This window comes from Rhea pennata, chromosome 26 (assembly GCF_028389875.1).
Source record: "Rhea pennata isolate bPtePen1 chromosome 26, bPtePen1.pri, whole genome shotgun sequence".
Lineage (NCBI taxonomy): Eukaryota > Metazoa > Chordata > Aves > Rheiformes > Rheidae > Rhea > Rhea pennata.
Window position 1 is genome coordinate 3,425,717 of NC_084688.1, and position 19,133 is coordinate 3,444,849.

At 68.1% G+C, this 19,133-nt stretch overlaps 1 protein-coding gene across 1 annotated transcript; it reads right to left on the reverse strand.

Annotated features, from left to right (window-relative positions):
* Positions 1-2,825: 2,825 nt before the first annotated feature.
* On the reverse strand, positions 2,826-16,364 carry SLC4A1 (solute carrier family 4 member 1 (Diego blood group)). Its single transcript, XM_062595462.1, is given in 21 exon segments — positions 2,826-4,158; positions 4,251-4,424; positions 4,741-4,910; positions 5,022-5,272; positions 5,421-5,587; positions 5,765-5,854; positions 6,052-6,228; positions 6,774-6,968; positions 7,307-7,455; positions 7,704-7,904; positions 8,018-8,192; positions 8,194-8,229; positions 8,967-9,151; positions 9,454-9,529; positions 9,899-10,034; positions 10,151-10,286; positions 10,360-10,537; positions 10,784-10,854; positions 13,266-13,362; positions 13,491-13,590; positions 16,283-16,364. Coding segments are annotated over 20 exon segments (2,763 nt in total). The 5' UTR covers positions 13,509-13,590; positions 16,283-16,364; the 3' UTR covers positions 2,826-4,077.
* Positions 16,365-19,133: the final 2,769 nt, after the last annotated feature.

The window sequence follows — 19,133 nt, forward strand, 5'->3', positions numbered from 1 at the left end:
CCCAGTTGAGTGGAAAGCAGCTTTCAGAAAGCTTAGCATCAACAGCATCCACGTTTTATTTTATTTTTAAAGCTCCCACAGCACTGCAAGCCAGCGACGCCTCCTAACCAAAAGGCCATTTTGGATAGGAAACTCCCAGCTAGCTCTAGCTGGTGCACTGCTAACACCGAGCAGCAGTCACGGATGGCCTGAAATGCGGTTATTTCCTTTTTGCTACCAAAAAGGAAGGCTAGAGCAGGAAAACTGGCCATAAAAGCCTGCAGCAGGCTGGCAGAAAGGAGGATGCTCGCCAATACCTGCCCAAAACATTCTTCTCCTTGCTCTGCAGTGTGCTCCTCCGCTCCAGAGAGCTTCCTGCTTGCAAAGGGAATTATTATATATTTTTTTAAATTGCTGTTATTTGTATCTAGGGGTATTTTGCGAATAAGGCACAAAGATTGCATGCAAAGGTGCATGCGTGCCTGCAGTCCTTTTGCCGTCTCCCCCGTCGTCGGCAGGCTCCCAGCTCACAGAGCGTCTCGCACCGGTGCCGCGGACCGGGCAGGGGGCTCGGCCTGAGCAGAGTGCGAGCCCCCGCCGCGCGATGCAGGCCCGTGCGCTCCGCGCCTGCGTGGCTGCGTGTCCGCGGCCCCGCGTGGCGCCGGGCATCTCCGTGCGCAGCACCGACGCTGCAAGAGCGGCAGAGATTGCGCCAGTCGGCGTGAAAATTGCTAGTGTCAGCAAACCCGGGCGGGGGAACCACCCCCAAGTCTCTGCAGCTTTGCATTAAACCTGTAGTTGCCATCAGAAAACCTGGATTATCCCGGGGAGATTTTTTTTAATCGGAGGCTGCTGCAGCCACGCGACACTTCCAGACTGGGCCCGTCCTGCCCTGGCTATGGGGCTGAGCACCGAATCCCCCCCCCCCCCAACCAGGAGGGCGGCTTGGGGCTGCCGTGGGCTTGGGAAGCCGCTTCCTGGGTGCTGGTAGCCCCAGGCCGCCGGGCTCCTCGGGAACGCGGGAACGTCGCCAGGCTTTGGAGAGTTTTTCCAGCCCGCTCTGGTCTTTGGGAAATGGCTCGGCAAGTTTTCCCGTGGGTGTGCACTGAGTGTGGGGGGGGGGCACACGACACGCAGGCTTCAGCGCAACGGCCAAGAGCCGAAGACTCGGAAGTCCTCAAGAGGGGAGCCGCAGGGCGCTCGCTGCCCCTCTGTGCCGCGCACTTCCATTTTGTTTCGGGGCGATTTCCTCGGTTTTGGTTGGTCGGTTGCTTTTTTTGCATTTTCGCTTTGGTAGGCGGCGGGCATAAAAATAGCAGTCAGGCGGCGGGGGCCGCGGGCCGCCGGGAGCAGCGCCTCCCGCGAGCCGCTCGGCTTGGCTCGGCTCGGCTCGGCTCGGCTCGGCTCGCGCCCCGGGCCAGCGGCGCTTGCCGGCGGCGCCTCCGGGCTGCCCGGCCCCGGAGAGCTCTGGAGCTGGGCTCTGCCTTGCGCGTCCCCCCCCCCCCGGCCCCCACCTCCGGGCAGGTGTCCCGATCGCCGTCGCTAATGAGATTACGTGTAATCAGGGTTAATTTGGTGCCCGAAGGGTCTGCAATGGGGTCTGGGGTCTGCTTGGTTTCCGCTTGCACGACCCGCTCCGGCACCTCCCCCCCCCCAACCCGGGGGGCCCCCTCCGGGGCCGCCGCAGCCCCGGCCTGGCTTCACCCCCCCCCCTGTGGTGGTGGCGGTGGTGGCCGTGGCCTTGGTGGCCAGGGCTCTGCACACGCGTCCCTGGCGGGCTGGCTGCGGAGGCGGAGCACCGCGCCACGAGGCCGGGCCGATGGGCGCCAGGCCCTGGTGGTGGTGGGGGGGGGTCTCGGGGGGGGGATCCAGGAAAGCACCCTTGTGGGCGGACAGGCCATGGCCCCCCCACCGCGCCCAGGGCGCAGGCGAAGCACAGAGGCAGCCGAAGGCCCCCAAATGCCCCGGCAGCTCCCCTGCCAGCGGGCCCCGAGCCCTGCTCTTCAGCTGGTCACGGGGTCTCCGAGGGGGCAAAAATCCATCCGACCCCACAACAGTCCCCACGGCCCCTGCTGCTGCCCGGGCGAGCTGGCACCCGGGGGACACCCTGGGGACCTGCCCAGCACCCTTGAAGGGCCCCATGGGGGAGAAAGGATCCCCGCAGGGATCCTGAACGCTGGGAGGAGCCAGGCCACGCTGTCGGACCCGTCTGCTTGGCAGCTTCGGGGATGAGCACGCGTGGGCCTTGGCTGGCTCCAGGCGGGAGCTGTGGTGAGAACCCCGGGATGGCCACGGCCAGCATCCTGGGACCACCATGGCATGCATCCCGGGATGGCTGCAGCCAGCATCCTGCATGGCCACAGCATCCCAGGATGGTGGTAACGAGCATCCCAGGCCCACCATGGCAAGCATCTTGGGATGACCATGGCAAGCATCCCAGGATGGCCATGGTAAACAACTCAGGACAGCCATGGTGAGCGTTCTGGGACAGCGGTGACAAGCATCCTGGGACCACCATGATGAGCATCCCAGGACAGCTGCTGTGAGCATCCTGGGGTGGCCATGGTGAGCAGCCTAGGACCACCACGGTGAACATCCTGGGACCATGATAGTGAACATCCTGGGACCACCATGGTGAACATCCCATGACCACCACGGTGAACATCCTGGGACCACGATGGTGAGCATCCCGAGGGCACCACGGTGAGCATCCCGGGATGGCAGCAGCGAGCATCCCGGCACAGCCAGGGCTGAGGCCTTCGAGGGCTGCTGCTGCTCGCTGGGGGACGCGGCTGAGCGAGGGAATTGCCTGGTAAACGCCCAAGCGAAAAGAGAAACCATGCCGCTTTTTGGAATTCTTTAAAATTCATTTCTTTATTAAAGCGTGATACAGAGGTGGATTGGGAAGGGAAGGGGGAAATAAAAATCCAAGCACACAAGATTATTGCCTATTTTGGACCCATAATTGCTAAAACTAAACCAACCCGAACACAAGGCACTCCTGGGGAGAGGCGGCTTGGGCCACGCTGGCAGAACCGCGGCGAGACGACCGCGGCGACGGCTGCCCCCGGCTCTCCCCTCCCGGCTCCGGGCATTTTCCTCTCCAGCTTTGCAAAGAGGAGCGGGCCGGTTTCGGGAGCGATCGTGGTGGCAACGGGGCAAGATGGGCTCAAAAAAGCGGCCGTGGGCAGTCGCCTCGCAACGCGGCAGGGAACTGTCCAGGGAAAACTACACGGATTTAACTGAAACGCTTAAAAAAAAAAAAAAAAAAGGAGGATTGACACTACCACTAATTCATTAAGACTAATAGGAGCTCAGCAACGACGCTGCCACGCTGGTGCGCAGAGCGCAGGCCCTGAGCAGACGGGAAATCCCCGGTATATACACACGCACACACGCGGCCCCGGCGCCTTCGCGGGCAGAGGCGCCCGCAGCCTTCGGAAATAAATTACAAACTCCCCCACTCACGAGCATCAAATATACAGATCACTCCTTGCAGCCGGCGCTTTTTAGGCACTTTTTTTTTTTTTTTTTTTTTTTGCTTTTTGTTTTGGTTTTGCTTTTTTACCAAACCCTCACGGCAGAAGCACCCACCAGCATCTTTTTTTTTTTCTTTTTTTGTTTTGGGGGGGTGTGTGTACTATTTTCCTAATTGCAAATACATAAGCCCCCCCACTGTCGGACTATTTACATCCCTTCCCGGGGACGACACCGATAAGTTAATGCAAACGCGGGAAAAGGCCCTGAGGGTTTTTTTTGGGGGGGGGGGCACCCGAAAAGCCAACCCAAGCAGCAGCAGCAGCAGCGGGCGCCGCAGCGAAGCGTCCGTAACCCTGAGTCAAAGCGAGCAGCAAAGAAAGAGGCAAAAAAAGAAAGAAAAAAAATTAAAAAAACCCGGCCCGGGGTCCTTCGGGCGAAGGGTCCCGTCCGAGCTGAGCCCTTCGGGCTCGTTAGCACCGAAAGTTCGTCCGGCGAAGCGGGGCCGAGCGGGGAGACCGGGGCGGGTTGCGCCCGGCCGGGGGGAGCGCGGGAGGGCGGCGCGGGGCCGGGGCGCGCGCGTGGGGGGTCCCGGCTGTCGCCGCTCGCCCGCCGGCGCCCTTAGCTGGGCATCTGCACCTCGTCGTACACGTCCTTGCCCTCCACCTCGTCCAAGGCGACGGCGGGGTTGTCCGCGTCCAGCTGCGGGGAACCGGGGGGGGGGGGGGGAGCCGTTAGGTGGGAGCGGGCCCGGGGGGGCGGCGGGCGCGCGCCGGGGCCGAGGGGCTACGTACGCATTGGAGCTCGAAGGTCCGGAAGATCGTGGGCAGCAGGAAGTGCCGGAGCGGCACGGTGAGGATGAGGACGAAGGGCAAGGCTAGCGAGGCCGCCGTGGACTTCACCGTCCACAGCACCGCGAGGCTGACGATCTGGGTGAAGGTGAAGAGGTGCATGCGCCAGGTCTTCACCTGCGGGAGGAAGGGTGACGGTCCCCAAGGGGGCTCAGGGACCACCGGGCTGCAGCACCCCTCTGGCCCTGGCCGAGCCCCGCAGTGGCGTGGCCAGGCGTTGATTTGTGCCGCGCGGCCACCAGCACCCGTGGGAGACGCCCAGCCCCAAAGAGAGCACCGAGGACGAGGATGGTGGAGAGAATCGTCCAGGCCAAAGAGCCTGGCCAAGTCCAGCACCGGAGGAGGAGGTTTTCAGAGAGCATCATGTGGTGCTGCGTCCCAGGACACCCCCAACCCCATGGCTGGTCTCCCCCAACTGAGGCCGCACACTTACCCCAATGACATAGGGCTCTTTGGGGTGATACTTGGGTGGCATCAGCAAGAGCAGGATGCGGTCAAAAAGCTGGATGCCAAAGAGGGAGGTCACACCCATGTAGAGGAAGATGCCGAAGAGCACAGCCAATGGAATGTACTTCAGGATGGGCTCCAGGAGGATGGAGACACCTGTGGTGGAGAAGAACCAGTCAGGGAGATCCCTCACAGCTGAGAATGTCCAGTCCTCGCTGCTGGCACTGTGTGAGGCCAGAGGACCTCTTCCCTGGTGGAGAGGCTCACCGATGAGCACGGCCACCAGCAAGCCGCTGATGCGCTGCTCCTTGACCTCCACGATCTGAGACTTGTCGCCAGAAGAGGTCTTGCTCATGACGGTGAGGGCGTTGGCGTGGGTGATGGTGCGGACAGTGGTGGCGCTAAGCCAGGGCACGCCGAAGAGCGCCGCTATGCCGCCCATACCCACGATGAGCAGTAGGTCCAGATGGAAGCCTGAGCCCTTCACCAGCTTCCGCTCAGGCTTGCTAATGAGGAGGCTGGGGAGGTGGACGTGAGGCCAGGTCAGCAAGGAGGCACCAAGAATGGGGGCCCTTCTTTCCTGCTGCTGCTTCCTGCCACCATCCAGCTTCCCGCTGTGTGCTGCAGCCCCCTCCTAGCCCCACAGCCCTCCCTGCTGCTCCTTACGTCGTGATCTGCGTCTCAAGGAAGATGAGGATGAAGACCAAGAAGGCTGGCACCACCGAGGCGAACATCATCCATATGGGAAAGGCCTTATGGTTGCCCATGGGGTTGATGAACCAGTTGCGGGCAGATGAGTTGGTGACCTCAAGGCCTTTGGGGACCTTCAGTTTCTGGATGGGAGCAGAGACAGGGCAATGAGAAGCTGGGGTGGGGGACACGGCTGAACTGGGGGAGTCCCAGTGCACAAACGGGAGCAGAGGGGATCCCATCCCACCCACTGCCCCATGTTGAGCACAGCTGTGTGCTGCTCCTGGGGACAAGTCCCTTGCTTCCTGCCACCCACTGACCTGCGTGTATGTGTCCTTGATGAAGAAGTCGATCAGCGCCATGACGAAGATGGAAATGGGCACCCCAAAGTCCCCGATCAAGCGTCGGACCTGCAGGGCGAACCGCAGCCACGTTACCTCCGGCTGGGTCACCACAGGTCCCCGCGGACCTCCGGGCAGGCACACAGCGAGTTTGCAAGCTCTCAGCCAGCCCCCTTGTGCAAAGTGTTCCCCAAGAGCGGTGCCAACACCGGTCCTGCACCCAGCGAGCCCCCGTTCGGCCCCGAATGCTGCGCCAGGCCCCGCACCTTGCCGGGCAGGAAAGCGCTGTTCTTGAACTTGCGGAGGAAGAGTGCCAGGAAGAAGGTGCCGGCCATGAGCAGAAGGGAGAGCAGCGCCGTGTTGGGCTCCGCGCTGGGGGGAACCAAGGGGTTTAGCGTGGGAGTCACGTTGTAGAACCTCTGCAGTGGGTGAGCCTCGAAGATCTGCGGAGGGACGGAGAGGCGGCTCAGGAGCGGGGCCGGCCGGGGCTGAGCACAGGCTCCTGCGTCCCTCCGGGCCAGCGCGGGGACCAGGGTTCAGGGTGTGATGAGGGCTTGGTGACACGGGGCACATGTCCTGCCTGTCACTTCCCCGACATCAGAGACATTATGTCCCTGAGGGCACCCGGTGTGCGACACCATCCCATTGCTACCAGCTGCCTGGGAAGGGTCAGAGCCAGGGGATGGAGGAGGAAATTGGGGATTTCTGGGTGATTCCCAGGCACGTCCGATGTTCCTTGCAGCCCAGACGGGACACTTGCCCCAGGCTTTGCCCCTTTCCCCAGAAGTCCCCTAAGGAACACAGAAACCCACGTGGGGAACCACCTGGGGAGGTGGAGAAAATGGTACCAAATGGGCTCCATCCTTCTGCATCCCTCATGGCTCCTGTGGTTTCCATGGAAACCCGGCACCCTGCAGCCCCCTCCCTGTCGTGGGGGCTCGGGTCCCCGCAGCCCCTCGCCCTCCATGGGCAGCCCCCTGCCCTGCACCTTGAAGAGCTTGTAGAAGGTCTCATAGATGAAGATGAGGGAGATGAGGAAGGAGAAGATCTCCTGGGTGTAGCGGGAGAGGTAGCGCACCAGGATGCTGCCCTCGCAGGCCACCACCACCACCACGAGCAGGACGAGCCAGAAGCCGATCCAGACGCGGCCCACGATGTACTCCATGCTCTGGGTCTCGCAGAACTGCCACAGGGGGAGGCCCCGGCCCCATCACCCCAAAGCCCCCAGCCCTGGCACCCGGCCGGGACGGACCCTCGGGGCCCTGTCACGGCCCCGCGCCTCCGCCCGGGGGCTGAGGGATGTGGGGATGGGGACGGTGGTACCCTATGGAGCAGTACCTGCATGGCACCATCTGGGTGGCATCACCCACGTGGCAGCACCCACATGGCACCACCCGCTTGGCATCGCCTGCGTGGCAGCGCCCACGTGCCTCTGCCAGGGGGCCACAGCGAGCCCACCACAGGGACCGCCAGCCTCTCGTGGTGGCCCAGGGGCACCCATGGGTGCGGGTCAGCACCCACCTTGTAGAAGGATTCCTCGAAGACGAGCAGGGGCCCCGAGAAGCCGACGACGAGCAGGGGCTGGGCGCTGAGCAGGCTGAAGATGATGCACTGCACGCACGTGGCAACGAGCAGCTCCGACACCCCCATCATGCCGTTGGTCTTGTCATCTGCCGAGCAGCGGAGCAGGTCAGCGGGCACCCAGCGTGGGCCCCCCACCTTCCCCATGCCCCTTGACACCCATGGGTGCCAATCCCATGTGAGGTGCAAGAAAACCCTGAGGGCACTCCTGGGGCATCTGGAGCAGGATGATACTCCAGGTGGTGGTACCTGCCCTCCATGTCCCATCCCCATCCACGTGCCCTGCCTAGGGACATCCCCATCCCCCGGGGTGTCCCCAGCCTGTCCCCCTCATTACTCAGCAGGCCTCCGAAGGTGATGGCAGGCGACAGCGCGGCGAAGTAGATGAAGATGATGGCAGCCAGACACTGCGGGTTCAGGGCGTCCTTGATGTCGCTGAGATATTTGGGGTAGCGGCGGCGGATGTCCTGCACCAGCCCCCCGAAGGGCCGCCCCGTCCGGCGCAGGGGATCGCTCTCCGCCGCCGGGTGCTCGATCTCTGCGGGGACGAGCAGGTGGCGATGGGGACACCGCCGGCACCCCCAGCCCGCCGCGGAGCGGGGCCGGCAGCGGCGGAGCGGTGCGCGGGGCCGGGGCGGCCCCCCGTCGTACCCAGGGCCTTTGGGGAACCCTTGCCGGGCGCCAGCTTGGCGGGCTGGTAGCGGCGGCGGAGCAGCTCCCGCTGCAGCGGCACCAGCCCCCGGAGCAGCTCCTCGCTGGGCGCTTCGGTGGGCGGCAGGACGATGCTGGCCTCCAGGAAGGCCTCCATGCTGCGGGCCAGCTCGCGGGCGGTCCTGGGCCAGGTAGGCGTCCCGGCGAAACACCTGCGGCGCCGCGCGGCGAGACGGGCTCAGCCGCCTCCGCCGCCCACCGGGGCCGCGGGGGCACAGGGACGTGGGGGTGTGGGGACACAGGAGCTTGAGGGCACGGGGACACGGGGGCATGGGGACGCAGGGGCACGGGGACACGGGGGCATGGGGACACGGGGGCATGGGGACATGGGGGCATGGAGCCACAGGGACAAGGGGGCACAGGGACATCGGGCCACAGGAGCAGGAGGACATGCAGACACTTGGGCGTGGGGTATAGGGGAACAAGGACATGGCCCACAGGGACGTGGGGACGTGGGGACGTGGGGGCATGGAGCTAGAGGGGCAACAGGACTCAGGGCCGTGGGCCCCAAGGGCATGGGAACACGAGGCCAGGAGTACCTAGGGACATGGGGCCACAGGGCTATGAGGGCATGGGGCCACGGAGCACAGGGACACAGGGACACAGGGACAGGCCTGCATGGGGGCTTGGGGACGTGGGGGCCTGGGGACGTGGGGGCCTGGGGCTACCGGGCCGTGAGACATGGGGGCCCAGAGCCACACGGGCTTGAGGCCACAACGGCCTGAAGACGTGGGGACGGGGCTGCGTGGGCACGGAGCTACCGAAGCACAGGGACTTGGGACCCCACGCGCGTGGGGACGTGGTGGCCTGGGGCCACGGGGACATGGGGTCACCGGCCAGAGGGACGGGCTGTGGCAGAGGGCCCCCGGGGCGCCCGGCGGAGCCGTACCCGGTCGGCCATCATGGTGGCCACGGCGCGGCCGATCTCGTGGTAGCTGACGTGCGGGCTCTCGGGGCCCAGCACCACGAAGAGGAAGCGGGCGGGCAGCGGCGCTTCGAGGACGGCGTCCAGCGGCACGGCGTTCTTCAGGCGCACGAAGGCCAGCGTCGGCTGCTCCAGGAAGGCCGCGCAGCCTGGCGGGAGGACGGGACGGGACGGGGTCACGAGGGGACCGGGCACAGGGCACGGGGACACGGGGCATGGGGACGTGGGGGGACGGAGACACGAGGACACAGGGACATTGGGGCATGGGCCAGAGGGGCACGGAGACGTGAGCGTGGGGACATGGCGGGGGGACACAGGGACACAGCAGCACGAGAGCATAAGGACACTGGGATGCAGGGTGGGATGCAGGGACTTGGGGGCGGGGGGAGACGGGGGCCAGCCATGGGGACAGAGGCACCCAGGGACGAAGGCCCGCCCCGGCCCCACTCACCCACGAGCACCAGCGAGGCCTCGGTGTCCTCGGGGACCTGCTTGGGGAGCAGGGGCTCGGCCGCGCCGGGGCCGGGCTGCGGGCAGGGAGAAGCAGCCGTGAGCCTGCAGCGGCGGGTGGCGCGCGGCCCCGGTACCATGCGTGGCTCCGGGGCACGCGCGCCCGCACATGCGTGCATGCGTGTGCCTGTGCCGCGGTGCAGGCGTGTGCGTGCATGCATGCGCGCCGCTCAGCAGGGTGCACATACGCGCGTGCACGCGTGTGTGTGTGCGTGCGTGCGTGTGCCTGTGCCGCGGTGCAGGCGTGTGCGTGCATGCATGCGCGCCGCTCAGCAGGGTGCACATACGCGTGTGCACGCGTGTGCACGTGCGTGCGTGCCCGTGACTGAGCAGCAGGCACGTACGGGTTCGCGAGCACCCCGCAGCCTCCCCGCAGCCCTCCTCGCCTGCTCGCCCGGGGCCAGCGTGAACGTCTTGACGGTCTCCTGCGGCAGCAGCTTCTCCGCCTCCTTCCCGCCGGCCGCCCCTCGCTGCATCTGCCCCGGCGTCAGGGTCCACACGGACTCGGCCTTGCTGGGGTGCCTGCGAGCAGCGGGGACGGGCGTGAGACGGGCGAGCGCCGCCGCTCCCCGCCGAGCCCTCCACGGGGCTTTTGTGGGCGCCGCCCGGACGCCGGGGCCCCCCGCGCGGGGCCGTACTTGTGCTGCAGCAGCAGGGTCCTCAGGAGGGTCTCCTGGTCCTGCGGCTTGACCTGCCCCTCGTAGATCAGCTGGTCAACGAGCATGTGGGCGATGCCCGCCAGCGACGTCTCCACCACGTCGAGGAGGACAGCACCTGCGGGGACAGCACCGGTCACCGGAGGGTCGCCGCGGATGCCCGGCCCCAACCGGGGACCCGGCGGTCCCACCTTTGCCGAAAGCCTGTCTGATGTCCTGCAGGCTGTGGTAGGTCAGGTAGGGGAGATGGGGCTCGCCCCAGTGACCGGCTTCTTGGAAGTCCTCCTCCATCCTGAGCCAGTGGCCGGCCTCCATCCAGCACAGCTCCTTGTTCCTGTCCATGACCAGCTCGTGGAGCTCCACGTAGCCCTGCAGCGAAAGCCGGTGGCATCAGGGTCCCTGGTGCAGGCACCGCAGCCCGTGGCACCAGGGATGGCTTGGTCCTCGGCTGGCTCCCCAGATGTGTCCATGGTATCACCAGCATGGAGGGTCCCAGCCCAGCTTGGGCACCTGGGGACACCTTGGGCATCCCTAAGCTGCAGCGGTCTGGGCTCCTGCCATTTGTCCCCTGATGCCACCAGGGTTTGTCCCCAGAGCACCTCGCGCAGCACCCACCTCATGGGTGCCCTGCTGGGACCCGAATCTCCTGCTCCCCGCCGCCTCCAGGTCCACATCGGTCGACGAAGCTGCGAGCAGAGCAACGGCCACGTTAGCTAGCCCGTGGCTGCTCCCCATGTCCCCTGCCTGTCACCTCCATCCCAGACCCCACTGGGGGTTGTTGGATGTGTCCCCCACCTCTGTCACCCACATCCCAGACCCAGATGGGGCTGCTGGACATGTCCCCCACCTCTGTCAACCACATCCCAGACCCAGCTGGGCTTGCTGGATGTGTCCCCCACTCACTGTCCCCATCCCAGACCCAGCTGGGCTGCAGGACGTTGTCCCCATCCCAGACCCAGCTGGGCTTGCTGGACATGTCCCCCACCCTCTGTCCCCATCCCAGACCCAGCTGGGCTGCAGGACGTTGTCCCCATCTCAGACCCAGCTGGGCTGCAGGACGTGTCCCCCACCCACTGTCCCCATCCCAGACCCAGCTGGGCTGCAGGACGTTGTCCCCATCTCAGACCCAGCTGAGCTTGCTGGACATGTCCCCCACCCGCTGTCCCCATCCCAGACCCAGCTGGGCTGCAGGATGTGTCCCCCACCCGCTGTCCCCATCTCAGACCCAGCTGGGCTGCAGGACGTGTCCCCCATCCGTTGCCCCCTGCCCTGCGGTGCCGGGCGCTGCCTTGCCCCACACTCGGCTCCCTGGGCATGGCCAGGGGCCGGGCTCCGCAGGGCGCTGTCCCCTCTGTCCCCGCTGTCCCCGCTGTCCCCGCTGTCCCCGAGCCGGGCGGCAGCCTTGCACGGGGCCACCGCAGCGCCGGGGCTGCGGAGAGCGGGGCCGCGTTGGGCTCCCCGCGGGCGGCTCCCGCCACGGCTGCCTGTGGTGCGCCGTGCCCGGGGGGCCGGCCCCGGCCCCCCACCTACCTGCGGCCCCCCATGCGCTCCCCGCCGCCCCGGCGCGCTCCCGCCCTATAAAGGCCGCCCGGGGGCGCGGGCCGCCCCCCGCCCCGCCGCCTGTGTGCACCGTAAATCCCCAAGCGCTTTGCCTTTGCTGACTGTAAACACGGGCGCCGGGGTGCCGTCGGCTCGCCCCGGCGGGCGGGCGCCAAGGGTGGGCGGGTGCCCGGGCCCCCGGGGTGGGGGGAGTGGCGGGGGGGGGGCCGCACTCGCCGCCCCGGCCACCGCCAGCCCCTCGCCGCGCGGGACCCCGGCCCCGAAGAGCCGCGCGGCTCCTCGGCGCAGCGGAGCCGGGGCCAGGCCGTGGGGCGCGGGGCCCCCCACGCCGTGCCCCCCGCGCTCCCGGCCGCTGGCCGAGCCGCCCGCCGCCGCCCGCCGCCTGCCGCCGTTCGGCCCCGAGTGGTTCTTGTCTTCACCCAAAACAAAGGTTTTATTTAGCGTCAATCAGCGGGCGATCACGGGCAAGCGGCAGCGGTCACCCAGCGGCGCGCCGGCAGCCCCGACGCCTGGGTGATGGGCGGCCCGGCTCACTCACTTTGCCCCGCACCGCGGCGGCTCGCCCTTCCCGCGGGCTCCCCGGCCGCGCGCCGGCTCCTGTCCAGGTCATAGGTTCCCCGGCGGCCGGGCAAATACTGGCTGAAAAATACACAGCGCCGCGGCGGCGGCGGGCGGGTGAGCCCCCGCGGCGGGCGCCGAGCCGGGCACGGCCCGGGACGGGGACGCCCTCCGCGGCCGGGACTCACCGCAGGGGCGCCAGCTCCTCGGCTCGAGGCCTCCACTGGCGCGAGGGGCCCCCGGGGTTCCCTGCACGGAACAGGCCGCGGCGTCAGCCGGGACCGCCGGCACCGGCGGCAACCCGCGCCGGGCCGCCCCGGCCCTCCCTGCGCCCCGGCGTCGCGCGTCCCTTCCCGACCTCGCCGTGCCCGGCGCGGGCCGCGCTGCCCCGCGGCACTGGCGCCCGTGCAGCGCTGGCTCCCATGCAATGCCAGCGCCCATGCAGTGCCCGCCGCCTCGTAACGCCAGCACCCATGCGACGCCGTCACCCGCGCAACGCTGCTGTCCGTGCAATACCATTGCGCTCGTGCTACACCGGTGCCCATGCAGCACCGTCTCTCGTGCACTGCTGGCACCACGCCATGCTGGCACCAACGCCACGCTGCCGCCGGTGCAGTGCTGGCACCCGCTGAACACCGCTGCCTGTGCAACACCGACACACGCATGACACCGCTGCGCATGCAACGCCGACACCTGCCCGACACCATTGCGCATGTGGCACCAGCACTCATGCATGGCTGGCGCCCACGCAGCCCTGGCACCCACGCAGCCCTGGTGCCCATGCAGCACCAGCACTCATGCATGGCTGGTGCCCATGCAGCCCTGGCACCCACGCAGCCCTGGTGCCCATGCAGCACCAGCACTCATGCATGGCTGGTGCCCACGCAGCCCTGGCGCCCATGCAACGCTGACTCCTGTGCATGCCTGGCATTCCCCCCCCCCCCGCCGCAGCACCCCCGCAGCCGACGGAGCCACTCACTGCTCATCTCCCCCGGCGAGATGTTTAAGCCGCGTATGCCGGGGTCTTCGTAGCCCTCGGGGTCCAGGTTCTTCCTCATCGTGTCCTCGTAGGCCTCCTGCGGGAGAGACGGGGGGTCAGCGGTGGGGGCGGCGTCTCGCCCGCTCCCAGCGTCGGGGCCGAGGCGCGGGGCGCAGCGGGCAGAGCCGGGGCCGGCGGCCGAGCGCCGCGGCGGCGTCTCCCTACCTGGTCTGGCCCTTCCATGGCTCCTCGCTCGGCCCCCGCCTCTGCCTCGCTCTGTCCCAGCAATCAGCCCGGGGACACCATAACCCCACGGCCCCGAGCTCTGCGGCATTCGGCGGGCAGCGGAAGGGCAGAGAAAGCGGGTTAGGAGAGGCTGGGCTCGGCCCCCTCGGGACGCCGGAGCAAGAGGTTTTTCCCCTGGGATCGGGCCGTTCCCGGAGCCCCGACGTGCGCCGGGGGCCGCAGCCACGTAATCGGCTCCCCGGGGGGCTGCAAAAGGCCGAGCGAGGTCCTGGCAGGGCCACTCCGCGCCGGGGACGGAGAGTCCCCCGGGAAGCGCCGCGGGCCTCGGAGCGCGCCGGCAGCCGGCTGGGAACGGGGGCACCGACGTCAGGGAACGGCACCGCCGGAGCATCGCCGGCCCCCGGGCGTGCGCGGGTCCGGTCCCGCGGGACGACGCGCGGCGTCCGGGAGCCGCGCGCGCCCGCGGCCTCGGCGGGGCCCTGGGCTCAGCGGCCTGTGCCCGCAGCTGCCCGCACGCTCGCACGTGCGCGTGCACACCCCCACACCCCTGCACCCGCCCGCGCCGGCGCGCTCACGCGCCCGTTCCGACGCACGCCTGCATGCAAGCACACGCGTGTACGTGTGTGCGCCCGTACACGCCTGCAAGCACGCGCACCTCTGCGCACACACGCGCACACGCACGCACACGCACAGGTTCACACCCGCCCGGACACCCGGGCCCGCAGCTGCCCCGGGGCAGTGCCAGGCGACGCCGCCAGGGGGCGCCCCGCTCCCGCGCCACCTGCCCCGGGGGCAGCGCCGCGGGGGGCCCAGGCGTCCGGGCCCCCCCCTCCCCTTCCCATCTCGCTGCCCCTCTCCTGCCGGGGGAGCCGAGGGGCTCCGCGGGCTGCCGGGGCCCGTTCTGCCCTAGGACCCCTCCCCCGCCACCACCGCAGCAGCCCCGGGGGGGGGGGGAGCACCCACGTCGGGGGAGGGGGGGACGGGGCGGCCCCGCGCCCCAGCGCCGGGGCGAGGGCCAGGCGGGGGGCTCGGGGGCTCGGGGGGGCCGGGACCCCCCCAGCTCTCACCAGGGCGGCGCAGGACCTGGCTGCCGGGCCGGGCGCGGCGGGGCCGCGGGAGCCGCCCCGGGAGCCGGCCCCCTCCTTCCTGCCCCGCCTGGCCCGCGCCGGCGGAGCCCCGCGCCGGCGGCCCCACGCGAGGCGGCCCCACGCGAGGCGGCCCCGCGCGAGGTGGCGCCCGGGCAGCGGCGCGGGCGCGGGCGCGGTGCGGCGAGCGGCCCCTGTCCCGGCTGCGGCCGCCCGATAACGGCGAGTCGGCTGCGCCCGCAGCGCTGCCTGCAGCGCCGAGCACCGGCCCGGCCCGGCCGCGCCCACCCCGGCCCGGCTGCACTAGCCCCGGTCCCAGCTGCACTAGCCCCGGTCCGGCTGCGTTTGCCCCAGTCCCGGCTGCGCCAACCTCAGCCCTGGCGGCGCTAGCCCCGGTCCCGGCTGCTCCAGCCCCAGTCCGGCTGCGCTAGCCCTGGTCCTGGCTGTGCTAGCCCCGGTCCCAGCTGCGCTAGCTCTGGTCCCGGCTGCGCTAGCCCCAGTCCTGGCTGCGCTAGCCCCGACTGCAGCTCTGCCAGCCCCAGCGCACCTCTGCTCGCCCTGGCCCCTGGGGGATGATGCCCAGGCCCTGAGGCAGCACCCTGTGTGATGCCAGGCTGTGCACCCCACAAGCACCCCACAGGCACCCCACACCACCCATCCTACAAGCTTGCTATGGAGCCCAACGCTCCCGCACGATACATTGCATGAGCCTGGTACGGAGTCCATAGCTCCTACACTTTGCATCCTACGAGCTCATTGTGGAGCCCAGTGCTCCCACACCAGGCATCCCCCATGCTCAGCATGGGGTCCATACCTCCCACTCTGTACATGGCCAATGTCCCCAGTATGGAGTCCATACCTCCCACGCTGTGCATCTAGCATGACTCAGTGTGGGACTTGCACCTCCCGCACTGTATATCCCGCACGACTCAGTATGGAGCCAACAGCTTGCAAATCATGCATTGTGCTTGCACCGTATGGAGCCCATAGCTCCCATACCACACACCCTATGGGCTCAGCATGGAGCCCAGTGCTTCCACACCATGATCCTCCATGCTCAGTATGGAGCCCATAGCTTGCACATCATGCATCCTACTTGCTCAGTACGGAGCCCATAGCTCCCGCACTGTGCATCCCGTCTGCTCAGTATGGAGCTCAAGGCTCCCATACTGCATAGCCAACATCCTCAATATGGAGTCCATACCTCCCACACTGTGCATCTAGCATGACTCAGCATAGGACTCGCACCTCCCACACCATATATCCAGCATGGCTCAGTATGGAGCCCATAGCTTTAACACCATGCGCTGCGTTTGCTCAGTATGGAGCCCGTAGCTCCCACGCCGTGCATCCCATCTGCTCAGTATGGAGCTCAAGGCTCCCACACTGCGCATCGCATCTGCTCCGTATGGACCCCATACCTCCCACACTGGGCATCTAGCATGACTCAGTGTAGGACTCACACCTCCCACGTCGTATATACAGCGAGGCTCAGTATGGAGCCCATACCACCCACCCCACGCGTCCAGTGTGCCCAGTATGGAGCCCATATGCCCACCACACCCCACCCCAGGAAGATATAGGAGGTGCACTGCCACGCCGCCGTGGCACAGCACTAGACCCCTGCCCGGCAGCGCAGCATGGAGCCCATACCTCCCCCCGCCGCGGGCCCGGCCCCGCACCTACCGCCCGCGGTGGCTCCGGCTCCGGCGCTGCCTCGGCCGCAGGACCGACGTGCCCGCGGCCCGGCTCCCGAATGCCGAGTCACGCCGGCGCCCTAATCTGGCCGGGCCAGCGACCCGGGGCTGCTCGCCCGCCCTCGCGCGCGGCCGCCCCCCCGGCCCCATAAACAAGGTTATCGGGGCGCAACATCTTGCGGCGGTGGGGCTGCGCCCTGGCCGCCCGCCCCGGCCTCCCCGCGCCGCGGCCCGCTGCCCCGCGCCAGCCTGGCCCTGGCGCCCCGGCCGGCTCCCGTATCGGGGTTTCCCCGCGGGGAAGCCCTGGGAATCCCCTTTCCGTGGCACTTATTTACTGGGATTTTTTTTTTTTTTTTTTTTTTTTTTTTTTTTTTACTTAGAAAAATACTAAACGGTTCCCGGAGAGGTTCCCCTGGCACAGAGGAGCGAGGCGAAGGCAGGGCCCGTGGGCAGCATTTGCAGGATGCGTCCATCCGTCCGTCCAGCCGCCGGGAGGCTGCGAGTCCTGCAGCTCCTCCATCCTCGCAGGCTTCCAGGGCGCTCGGGCGGCGCAGGGTGCAGGAGAGGGGCCGCATCCTGCCCCATTTCGGGGCTGCAGACGCCACGGCACACGGCGTGCGGCCCCTGCGCACGGCCCTGCTGAGCTCAGCGTGCTGAAATGCCCGCCGGGCCGCGGCCGGGGGCTCCGATTCCCGCGGCGAGCCAGCCAGCCAGCCACGGCCCTGAGTCCTGCAGCCAGCCGGACTGACGGACGCAGCCCTGCGCCCCACAGCCGGCTCCTTGGCTGCAAGGCGCGGGGCTCGTGTGCATATACGTGTGCGCATGAGTGCGTGTGTGTGCGCATGCATATGTGTGGGTGCATGTGCATACGCATGCGTGTGCATACATGTGAGCACATGCATGCGAGCGCATGTGTGTGTGCGTGCATGTATACACACACACGTGGGTGCACGCACACGCGCGTGAATGCACGTGTGGGTGCGCACACATTTGCAACCTCCCTAAAAGGCTCTGGAGCGCCAAGACCCGGCCGCTCAGGCACGTGGCCGGGCAGCAGGTGGGGTGGAAAGATGCTGCGGGGAAATCCGCCCTCCCACCCCACTCTGACCCTGGCTCCCCGCTGCCCGGCCCCGGCCGGCCCCTGCGCCGTGGGCCTGGGGGTCCGGGCTGCGCGGGGAGGCGGGCGGCCGCGCCGGGGCGCGACAGCCCCGGGCTGGGCGCCGCGATTAGCCGGGCGGCGCCGGGCCCCACCGTTATCTGGGTGCTGCCGAGGCCGCCCCTCCCTGCGCAGCCCCGCGCACCCTGCGGCTCCCTGCCCATCACCCCACACCTGTGCCACGTCCCCGAGCTAGCCGGGTGCTTCAGGGAGGGGGTGCCGGTGCTCTGCCCCCTCCCAGGATTTACCCTCCCGTTCAGTTGTCCTGATATTGCAATGGGGAAACTGAGGCACGGTGGCAGGGCGGAGGGAGGGCAGCGCAGTGGGGTCACATAATGCCCTGGTGGCTCCAGCTCAGGGGGCTTCTCCCAGCCCCAGACCCCCGAGAGCCTGTGGGGCGAAGCGCTGCCTGGCCCAGAGACGCCCCGCGGTGCTGTGGCCGACCCGCCGCGAGCCGTCGCCTGCAGCGCCCGGGCGGTAAACTGAGGCACGGAGGCAGGCGGCCGCGCTGCCCGCGCCCCCCAGGAGCGTGGCGCCCAGTCTGGCGGCCGGCTCAGCCGCGGCTCTGCCTGCGGGGTCCCGGCTCTTGCCGGCACGTCACGGCGAGGGGCTGGGCCCTGCCGGGAGGAGGGCGCCCAGCACCCACCCCCAGCCCGGCGCGGCGCCTGCCCCTTGCTCTCCTCCCCGCGTTTTTCCCATTCCCTCCATCCCTGCGGGGGACACCGAGGGGGGCATTCAGGGCGGCGGAGAGGGAAAATCCCCCTGCCCGGCTGCAGCATCCTTCCGGAGCCTGTGCATCCCTCTGGAGGCTGTGCATCCTTCCGGAGCCTGTGCATCCCTCCGGAGGCTGTGCATCCCTCTGGAGCCTGTGCATCCCTCCGGAGGCTGTGCATCCTTCTGGAGGCTGTGCATCCCTCTGGAGCCTGTGCATCGCTCTGGAGCCTGTGCATCCCTCTGGGCGTTGTGCATCCTTGCAGGAGCTGTGCATCCTTCCAGAGGTTGTGCATCCCTCCGGGGGTTGTGCATCCCTCCCGGGGTTGTGCATCCCTCCAGGGGTTGTGCATCCCTCCGGGGGTTGTGCATCCTTCCAGAGGCTGTGCATCCCTCCCGGGGTTGTGCATCCCTCCAGGGGTTGTGCATCCCTCCGGGGGTTGTGCATCCCTCCGGGGGCTGCGCGTCACCCGGCAGCGCAGGGGCTTTCGGGGGGATTCAGCGGGGCCGTGCCGGAGGCAGGCGGGTGGGCAGGCAGGCCGGCGAGGGGGGGGGTCTCGCCCGCCGGGGCCGGCTCACCCCGCGCTGGATGGAAACGAGCTGCATCCAGGCTGCCATGGCTCTGGGGCTCTCGTCCAAGAAAGCATCGTCCAGGAACATCGCCGTGGAGAGGAAAAACCTCATCACCGTCTGCAGGTGGGGAAGGACCCGAGAAGGGAGCGGGGGGATGGGGCGGGGGAGAGGGGGGCGAGATGGCCGGCGGTGGAGGAGCTGGATGGAAGGAGCGGCGGGAGGCGGGGGGCGGTGGAGGCCCCCCCCCCAGCCCTGCTGGCCCCTCCAGTGATGATTTATTTATTTTTTATTGTTGCTGCTGTTGCTTTTACCCCAGGAAACGTGATTTGGGGGGGGGGGGAGGCCGCTGGTGCTGGAGGTGCAGACGGGAGGGGTGGAGGCGGCGGCGGGGAGCAAGGGG